The 10,251-nt window shown below is 48.0% G+C and overlaps 1 protein-coding gene across 1 annotated transcript; it reads right to left on the reverse strand.

Annotated features, from left to right (window-relative positions):
- Positions 1-464: 464 nt before the first annotated feature.
- On the reverse strand, positions 465-1,692 carry LOC101780056 (senescence-specific cysteine protease SAG39). Its single transcript, XM_004975127.2, has 2 exons — positions 1,347-1,692; positions 465-1,236 (listed from the first exon to the last, which is right to left on the reverse strand). The coding sequence occupies exons 1-2, from the start codon at positions 1,675-1,677 to the stop codon at positions 644-646; spliced, it is 924 nt and encodes a 307-aa protein (XP_004975184.2). The 5' UTR covers positions 1,678-1,692; the 3' UTR covers positions 465-643.
- Positions 1,693-10,251: the final 8,559 nt, after the last annotated feature.

Genomic DNA, 10,251 nt, shown 5'->3' on the forward strand with positions numbered 1-10,251 from the left:
CCTCGGGCAGCCCCTTAGTAGGTTGCCGGGTCTAAACACCGACAGTTTGTGCTACCACCTTGTTATCAGTAAATAGGATCCTTGTTCACTACACCCTAGAACTTTCAATAGCTAGGGTCTTATCCTAAAACATGATTAGACCATAGCATTTCTGCCTAAAATGCCTGCAAATATATCTTATAGATTTTATTTGATGAAGATAGATGTGATATATCCCTCCACCAAATCTTAATAACAAACCCAAAAAGATAACTTTTCTAATAATATACTCATGTTGTTCTAAAATATAGACCGTTTAAACCGCGCGTGAGTAGAACTTGATCATGACAATTTTGAAATGCAGAGTGATGGTCCATTTTGTGGCAATGAATAAAACACAATCTTACTCTTGGGATCAAGACTTCGTAGGACACGCTTGAATACTTTCGTATAAAACTTTTAAAAAGCAAGGGGATATGGTGTCAGGTGTGTACAGGTGGAGCTTCATCTCACATAATCTTTTTACAGCCTTATTATATGGACTTCATCTCACACAATTAATCTTACAAACCTTGTTACAGATGCAAATAAACACGTGCAGGTGATGATTCAAGTAGACGTGATGAACGCTGATGACAATTTCTACCAGTTTTCGGTGCTTCACCTACACCGTCGGGTAGGAAGGCTGCATGGCGAGGCCGCACAAGCCCTCCTCATCAGCGATGTCCCTCTCCATCCGGATGTATCCTCCCTCTCCCCACGACGTGCCCCACGAGTTCTTCATCAGCCAGTACTTGGTGCCGTCGCTCGCGACGCCGTACCCGACGGCGGCGATCCCGTGGTCGAGCTCGGTGCCACAGGAGCCCGATAGGACGCCGCCCTTGTAGAACCGGAAGAGGGAGTCCCCTCCGTCGACGGCGACCGACACCGGCTGGTTCGCGACCGCCTTGCGCAGGGACGCCTCATCGTTGGCGGGCACGTCCTCGTAGCCCTTGATGGACGCGGCGTCGTTGGAAGCCTTGTTGGAGTTGCACGTGCCGTCGGAGGCGGTGTAGGGGTAGTTGCTCTCGGTGGTGAGGCCGCCATTGTCGATGATGAACTCGAAGGCGTTGTCCATCTCGCCGCCCTCGCAGCCCTGGTCCATGCCGTTCACGTCGCAGTCCACGAGCTCCTGCTCCGAGAGGGAGATCAGCTTCCCCGTGCTCAGCTTCACGATGCCCTCCATCGACGCCACCGTCGAGAACGCCCAGCAGCACCCTGGGAATAAACGTCAACAATTCTTACTACGCGTCAAGCAAGAAGCAAATATTTTTTGCAAACATGTATGATTCATTTAAAATTTGCTAAAATTTTGCATGAGTTCTTACCGCATTGGCCTTGGTCCTTGATGGGCGTGACGGCGCCTTTCGTCCTCCAGTCCACGGAATCCGGAAGGTCATCGAGGCTGACGTTGGCGTACCTGAACGCCGTCGTCCTGGCCTTGCCGGCCGGCTTGTAGCCCGTCCTCGTGGCCCTGAACTCGTCGTCGGTGAGGTCGGCGAACTGGTTGACCTCGACCCAGAACTTGTGGTTCTGGGAGTTGACGGACTCGATGAAGGCGACGTTGGCCCTGAACACCTCGAACCGCCGCGCCTTCTCGGCGGCGTCGACGTAGACGCGGCCGTACTTTGCCATCCACTGCTCGTGCCTCGCCGCCATGGCCTGGTCGGCGAGGTCGCGCGCCGCCAGGGCGCCGAGCGCGCAGGCGCAGGCGAGGACGGCGGCGAAGAGGAATGCCGACGAGCGACGACCGGCCATGGCGTTAATTGAGTACTGGAGTTTATGGTAGGAAGGGATTGGTTGTTGCTACGTACACTGACTGATCACGTTTGAGTTAGATGGTATGCAGTGCTGGGAGCGGCATGGTCTATTTATAGGTACCCGAGTTGTGAACTTTTCTAAGATTCCTAGCTTGCATCTTGGTAGAATAATGGTAGGGATTGCTGCGTGCCGTACGAGAGAGCATGAAAGGAAGAAAGCAAGCCATGATAAACAAGGACATGCGGATAGATTAACTTCCGGGGCAAGCTGAAAGCGACATTAATTACTTTATAATCTTAGGCCAATCTCGGTGGGAGATTTATGGAGAGTTTCGTAGGGTTAAATTAAATACCACATAAACAATTTTACTGACTGTCAGCTTTACAAGGAGAGAGAAGGGAGAGTTTCATCGTATATAAGAGTTTCATCATCCCCATAACACTCAACAAGCATGGTTACCTAATTCCCAGTCTTGCTAATAGTGTGCATTGAGACTGACCTTAGTTAACTGAGGAATTTGCGTTTATTAAACAACACTAAGATGGGATTAGGCGTTTGGGATACCCTGAGAGCAACAGGCCATGCATATTAGTTTATTTGTCAAAGAATGTGTACCTCTATGTTCACAATGGTCAATGGAGGCATCTAAAATATACAATTTACATGAATTCCAGATCCAGTAAAGATTACTCTATCAAGAACATTTTACGTTATGCGTGGAACCACGCTAGCTTATGTATAAAGTTTGACACCAAAGAAATTGACGCAAATATAAATTAACCTGATAACACTTGTTTTTCCCTAGAGCGACTCTACGTGCAACACTTGATACTGTCACCCTTACCGCTCTGGTGATCTGGATGTACCGAATCGGAGAGTACACGTACAGGGACTAAAAAAGTGTGAGCTTCTAACTCTGAAACATAAGTTCTAACTTGAGCTCTATTGTTCACAGCGTGAAAACACCGGAGCAGGGGTTCAAGGAAACCCTTTTTAAGATTCGGAGATTTTTACCAAGGTTCAAACCTCCCGAAGGATAACAGCCCTACATCCTGCTTTTATATATGTTCATGTTATTGTTTGAATGGGGATTACAAGGAATAAGGAGCAGAGGAGCCCCTCCTCTGGGAGCGTGGGGGGCCTCCCCTTTCCTGTTCGGAGGCCCTCCTTATATAACATGGAGGGGGTCCACCCTTGGCTAAAAAAAGTTACTATTATTACTACTAGTCTTTGCATTTACATTGTAGAGTTAAGTTTGGCCTTATCTTCTTCTAGGTGCATGCATATAGTGGAGGTCTTGTCTTGCATGTGGTGGAGGTCTTGTCTTATCCTTGGTGCATGCATGCTGCTATCCCACACATGGTGTCATCCCTATCTAAAAGGAATCTTGGCTACTGTAATAAAGTTGTTGCATGCTTGCTTGATCAATGTTGGTGGCTCATGGTCCTTGTCTCAGGGTGTGTGCACACATATATCAAGATAGGGTAGTAGGGGCTTGCTTATCCTATCATATTAACATTCTGACAGCTAGGGGCTATTTAATATCACCTATGCTACGAGCTGTCAGAGTAATTCCTTCGGAGCAAAGGCAGCCCGCTTGCTCCCCTAGGATTCTTTCGTAGGGTAGTATCTTGAGGCCTCCAGGCTCCCGGGACCTGAGAGTATGGTAGGCCCACTCCGTGGTCCCACCTCCGTGTGACATGGCAGTCGAGCATCTCCACCAATCCTTAATGCTAGGGACCCCGTTTCCTTGGTGCTGATAGTAGCCCCTGATCCCATATCTGACCAAGGACCCCGAAGGTTAGGTGTGGGGCCACAATTCACCCGAGGTGGACGGCACTTCGAACGCCACCCCGCCTCATCGTTGTGAGCTCCCATCCAGAAAAAATATGCCCAATGTTACGGTGGGTGCTTGCGTCCGGATTTTATTGCTCGAGCGTGACAGGAGCTCGTATGCTTGGTGAACTCCAGAGCTGCTTTTGTGGCGGGGCTCGTGGATCCCCCGGTCGTGCCTACCACCCTGCGCAGCATACGTTCATCTTGACGGCCGCAACAATGAGTGGTGGTGTGGGGCATGGCGTGCTTGCATTCGTCCACCTTGTTGGACGCAATAATGAGTGGAAGCACGTGTACGTGCACACTTGCATGCCTTGTGCAAGCTTGCATATACGCTGCACTACTGGAAAACTGAGCAATGGTCTTAGTCCTTAGTACCGGATCATTTTTGACCCGGTACTAAAGTAAGCATTAGTACCGTGTCTAACAGATAGCTCCGTAAGAGCCCCCCGTAACCCCCTTTAGTACCGGTTGGTGGCTCCAACCGGTACTAAAGGTCACCCATTAGTACTGGATGGAGCCTCCACCGGTAGCCCCCAACCGGTACTAAAGGGGGTGGTCCTATCTCCTCCGCCTGGTGGCTTCACTAGCCAATCATATCTTCTGCTCGACCCCCTCCGCCTTATTTCTTCCCATCTCTCACGGTCTCACGGTCCTCCGCCTTATCTTCCCGGTCCTCTCTCTCCCACCACACGCCACCATCCATCTCCTCTCCACCCTCTCCCTCTGCCCCTGGTGATGATGGCTGGCCCCTCCCTCCCCGGAGCTCCCTCTCTCCCCACCCCCCTCTCTCTCTCCCTCTCCCGCCGGACCTCCCTCTCCCGCTGCCCCTCCCCTCCCCCCTTCGCTCGCCCCTCACTTGTGGCAGTGAGGAGCAGCGGCGGGGCACTGCGGCAGCGCACGGGGCTGCGGTGGCGTGCGGATGGATGCGGCCGCCGCCGAATGGCTGCAGCGTGCGTGTGGATGGGGTGGCAGTGCTGGTGGCTGCGGTGGCAGCGGATGGATGCGGTGGTGACGGTGAGCCCCCCTCACTCTCTCTCTCTCTCTCTCTCTCTCTCTCTCTCTCTCTCTGATCAAGGGGCCGGTGCGTGCGGCGGCACAAGGCCGGGGCGCACGGTAGGGATGACGGCTGCGAGGTGTGTCTCCGGCGAGGGTCCCAAGGGTGGCAGTGGGGCCAAGGGTGGCGGTGGGAGGGCGTGGCGGGAAGACGGCAGCGGGAGGGCGGCGGATGGTTGCGGGAGGGCTCGGGCTCGGGCCGGCAGGGTGCGGGTTGGGCAGGGCGGGGCTCGGGCTCAGACGAGGTGATTTCATTTTTTAATTACTCTTTAGTACCGAAGTAGCAATATCGGTTGCACAACTGGTACTAAAGTGGCTTTCCCTAGTGGTGCTCATAGCAGTACTCTAGGTGCTCACGCGCACATGCACTGAGCCGACGGCACAGCCATATGAGCAGTGCGAGTGCGCATGGCATGCGCATGCATTTTGATGGCCGTGATCGGCATAGACGAGTATTTGGCCGATCACGGTACACGAAAGCCTTGTGGGCTCGGACTTCAAGGAGCAGCCATCTGAGATCCCGGGACTCCTCGGGGCATCCGTACGGCCTTGGCAGGGAGCCCGGCCGGGATAGCTCCTAGGGGAGCTTGTCCCGGTAAGGGCTAGTTTGGGAGCCTAAAATCTCGCTGGGATCCCAGCCTTTTCCCCGAGCAAGCGGCCCGCGTGGAAATGAGGAACGGGCCAAATTTCGTCGCCATTTGAAAGTGCACGCCGCGGGGCTGGGCCATCCGTTCCTCTCATTTTCCCTGGGGTAGATCCTCCGCACCTCGAAGGTCCAGACATTGCTTCCCTGTGCGGCTCCCCGAGCGACGCCAATCCAACTCCTCGTCCAAACGCTGCCGCTGCTCCCAGGCTCCGTTCCTCGTCTAGGCGCCACCATCCCTCTGCCTCCCGTCCAAGTAGTACCGCTGCTCCTAGCCTCCGACTCTGTCAATCTGCCTCCGTGTCCCCTCCCCGTTGTCTGCAACGCTGCCTCTACCCATGGACCTCTACCTCCATTGCCTCCTCCACATCCACCATGGCGCCTCAATCTCATCTTCCTCCTCGACATCCACTGTGATGTGAGTTCTTCCTCCTTCCTCCTTTTATCAGATTGCCTAGGGTTCGCTCTTCTCATGGCTGCAATTTGAGTTCATGTAGTTAACATCTCAATTCCGAATTCTTCTGTCTGAGATCCAATCCTGGGAACATCAACTAACCAGCACGAGTACCAGCACTGATTCAATTTTTTTAGTTAGATATATATCTTCAAGTCCTAGATGAATCAGATATATACTCATCAAATTTTTAAGATGAACACAAACATTGGAGTAAGAATGTATATTTATATGTTTCTTGCCTCTTTCATTTTGCTTATCGCATTCTCCTTGTCAACCATCCATTTGTTTGCATGCTATCATTTCAGTAGGTTATCTGAATCGAAAAAAATATTTGTCTTTACACAATCCTAGTAATTAGTTAACTTTACTGAAAAAAAAATGCATTTCTTGTTTCTTAACTAAACTGAATTTTAGTTAACTTTGACATCTCACGAGCTACTACTGAATAATTTTCTGCTTAACACTATTGGTTACTAGTAACTTAGTCAATTGTCTAATCACGATGAATACTACGAAGGGTGGTTGTAAGTTTTTTTTTTGAGATCAGGGTGGTTGTAAGTTGTAACACTCGGGCTGTGTGTATCAGACACCTGTGCAGAGGTTGGAACTATCTTTCATTTTGTTTTAAAGGAAAAAAAGATAGCGGTAGTACTGATTAAAAAGCAGCATTTGAAAGCAAACTTACTGGAGTGTCTTTTGAATCTTCATATATTGCGATACACTAACACTGATGTTATATATCTTGCTCAATGAATCTGCTGTTTGCATATGACGGGGAAGGTGACTGTATAAAATACCCTGGTTAAATCTCCCCTTGCTTCCAAAGGAAGCCTTAGTTTGGCTACTGAGAGGAGGAGCTCAGGCAAGGCACAAGATCTCTGGAGGGTGCATAGGGGCTTGATGATGGCGACTTAGGTACTCAATCTCCATATGTTCTTTCAGTGAGCAATAATTTGTAATGTGCCTTTTTATTTCAGTGAGCAATAATCTGTCATCTGCTACACCTGCACTACGAGTAGCAACTGACAGGTATAATGTTCTTTCAGTTTGCAAGGCAGCAACTACGAGTAGCTGAAACCTAGATATATAATTCTCAATGTCACTGATTGCCTTTTAGATTTCCTAAGCTGCAACTAATCTGTAGATAGCTGCATGTAGACTTCTGTTCTATTTGAGTTTTCGAAATTCTCTGAGATGAATAGAGAACTTCATTTTTGTCATGCCTTAATTTTCTGTGCTTGAATCATGCCACTAATTTGAAATAATTACTGCTCCTGAGATAGTTGATTGCAATCTGTTTCTTGCAAATATGGTGTATATGTGGAAGTATATCATGACAAACTACTGTGATAAAAAACATTGTTTGGACTGCTGCTAATATATGATAAACCTCTTATACAGTATCACGTGGCAACAGTTGAGTTAAAAACTTTCACTACTAGAAAACTCGGTATTAGTACCGGTTTGTAGGGTGCATATCTCCCGAAAATACATTCGGGATTAACTTGTCGAGATAAAGGGGGATCTTTTATCATGGGTCCCAAAACCGGGATATAAGATCCCTTTTAGTCGCCACGCCATGGGCTGCCTCCCGCCCCTTTAGTCCCGGTTGGTATTACCAACCGGGACTAAATAGTTTTGCAAAAACAAAAATAAAAAAAGTATCGGGGGTCCCTGGGAGGCCTTTTTCAGGCGAAATATGCGCGTGCGCGGTCCATGGGATTTGAACCCATGACCTCAAGCTTTGCGTGTAGCTTCCTTGCCATCCCACCTACACACCACATATATTTATATAGGGGATGCTATCCTTTTGTGTTAACTCATGGAGGACCCTTTAATCTGGGTTGGTATACCAACCGAGATAAAAAGGTTCGAGGGATTTAATCCTTTCCCAGCCACACATGGGGAGACCCTTTTAGTCCCGGTTAGAAACACCAACCAGGATAAAAAGGATCTGAGGCCTTTATTCTTTTTTTAGCCACCTGTGGGGGATCCTTTTATCCCGGTTGTAGTTTCCAACCGGGACTAAAAGACCCCCTTTTATCCCGGTTGCTTTAGTCCCGGGTGGTAATACCAACCGGGACTAAAGGGTGACCGTTTAGTCCCGGTTGATCTTACCAACCGGAACTAAAGGGTCCCCCGCGTGCGCCTGAATTTTTCAACCTGGACTAAAGAATCTTCACGGGTGGCTGATTTTTGAACTGGGACTAAAAGGTCCCCTTTAGTCCTGATTGCAAATATCAACCGGGAGTAAAGTGTAGCGCACCCCCTTTTCTCCTAGGCCGAAATTAAACCGAGACTAAAGGGGGTGGTAACTAAAGTCAGTTCTCTAGTAATGTTTGTTTGGACTAGTGCTAACATATGCTAAATCTCTTATACAGTAATTATATTATGCGGAACAATTGAATTAAAATCATGGTTTTATAGCTGAGTAGATGCTTAAAACATGCAAAGAGCACCTGTCCATTGGATGATTGCTTCCCTTCTTACGAGCATCATTCTTACAAGCATCAGTTCTTTCCATGTCCTTGTCTGTTGTTTCAGACAAAAGCCTTGTCTTGTGTATTGCTAGTTTGCCACACTTTCAGTTCTTTGTATTCTGTTCGGGCAAGGCTTGTAGAAGTCGTATGAGATAGCTGACATCGGTTCAAAGCTGAAGAGTACACCCGATACTACTATGTATGTACCACTAAGATATTGTTCCTAACTGTTGATCTAGACATGATGTATGGCTAGCTTAATTCACTCTTATCATGGGATTATTGAGCTCCTCGTTGTGCTAAGTTTGTGTTGTATGTTTAGCATGGTAGTGGTGGTGGCTGGTTTGTGGTATGATAAGCAATGGATTAATAAAATAGTATACTCAATTTTCATTTATGACTTTTCAATGTTGAGTATTGTTTATTGCTTTTTTCAGAATTGATGAACAGTGAAGTGTTGGAGAACATGAATACGGGAAAGAATGTTAGAGGGAAGTTCCTTGTTTATTTTACTAGCTAATCTCTTGTACAATAATTAGATTATGCGGCCACAATTGAGTTGAAAGCAGAAAGCATTGTAGTAGGTGCTTAAAACATGTAAAGAACATATGTCCATTTAGTCCAGCTGGATGCGAATGTAACTTGGTGATTGATGTTGCTCGTTGATCTTGTAGACATGTTACTGGTTTTATTTATCAAGTTGCTACTTTTTTTGATATTTTGAATTTTTTTCTAATTTTTAGGTTTTTTGAATTATGGGTTATTTTTTTGCATGTGTACAACCAAGGTAGGGTATGGGCTGATCTCCCCTGCCTCCCAAACAGTGACATCGGAAAAGGGACCTAGCTGGGGAGGGATGCGTATGCTCCAAGGATTTTCCTGTGGAGATGTGCTGCCCGGGGCTCGGCCCCCCGTACTACCAAAGGAAGAGTAGTGGTTGAACGCAGTGACGGGTAGTAGTTCAGGCGCGTGCGTGCTCACATGCGTGCAGGTGCAGCAGGCAGTACGTACTTGCGCGCACGTGTGCTTTCACTGTGACTCGAATGGCTGCATGATGCTTGATATGAACCCGCTAGGGTTGATTCCCGATCTTTCGATGAGAGAGGCATGGATAACTCGATTGGTGGATGGAGATGACGTTCATGGCCCGACTACAGCCTTCCAAGCTGCGCCTTAGCAACCGATACACCACCTCCAATGGCTGCTGCAACCTTGTGGAGCGCGTCACTCGGCCACTAGGGCACTCGTCCTGCAAGCAATCGAAGAACAAGCAAGAACAAGTATAACAAGCAACTCAATTGCAAATATAGAGATGGAAACCAATCTGAACTCACAAAGTTGGGGTTCTGAATCAAGTAGAACGGATGGTCTAGTCGACACACGCGTCTACAAGGAAGTAGCAATGGTTAAATTTTCAACAAAACAAAACCCAATCTGTTCGTGGCGGCTCTAATCCTTATTAATACCTAGGAGGAAGACCAGGGGGGTGTTGGGGTCATGCTCTAACCCTAGGATATGTTCCTAATGGACCCACCTTGATACACGGCCCATTGGGCTAAAAAAAGGCAATGCAGCACCTCTCGATAGAAAACCTCTCGGTAGTATTTCAATGATTTCAGCCGACTCAGAGAATATATGGATATGATTCCAGATCCATATGAAAATAGACTTCATAAGAATTCCAAGGAGTACTTGAACACCTAAAATGGAGTCCATATGAGGTCGTGGCGGCCGTTGCAAATTGACATAGAGCTGCAGTCCGAATCCAGCCCCAAAACGTATTGGATTGGAACTCTTTCTTTCCTTGGGCCAAAAGTGACGTGGTGGTCTGGTGGAGGACGTGAGGAATACTTGGACTTGGCCCCCAATCTACTTCTTTGGTCCTCCATGCCTTCCATGTGTGTTTAACACTATTTTTGATCCATGTATGTATTTCTGAAATTGACAACAAATACACATCATGGTGCAGCATCAATTCATCAAATGTATCACACATAGTT

The sequence above is a fragment of the Setaria italica genome, chromosome VII (assembly GCF_000263155.2).
Source record: "Setaria italica strain Yugu1 chromosome VII, Setaria_italica_v2.0, whole genome shotgun sequence".
Taxonomy (NCBI): Eukaryota; Viridiplantae; Streptophyta; class Magnoliopsida; order Poales; family Poaceae; genus Setaria; species Setaria italica.

Excerpts from the sequence above, each read along its gene's own strand:
- LOC101780056 (XM_004975127.2), bottom strand. The coding sequence starts at position 1,677 with ATGGCGGCGAGGCACGAGCAGTGGATGGCAAAGTACGGCCGCGTCTAC. Across the intron at positions 1,237-1,346 it reads CAAGGACCAAGGCCAATGCG|GGTGCTGCTGGGCGTTCTCG; the intron begins GTAAGAACTCAT and ends GTTTATTCCCAG.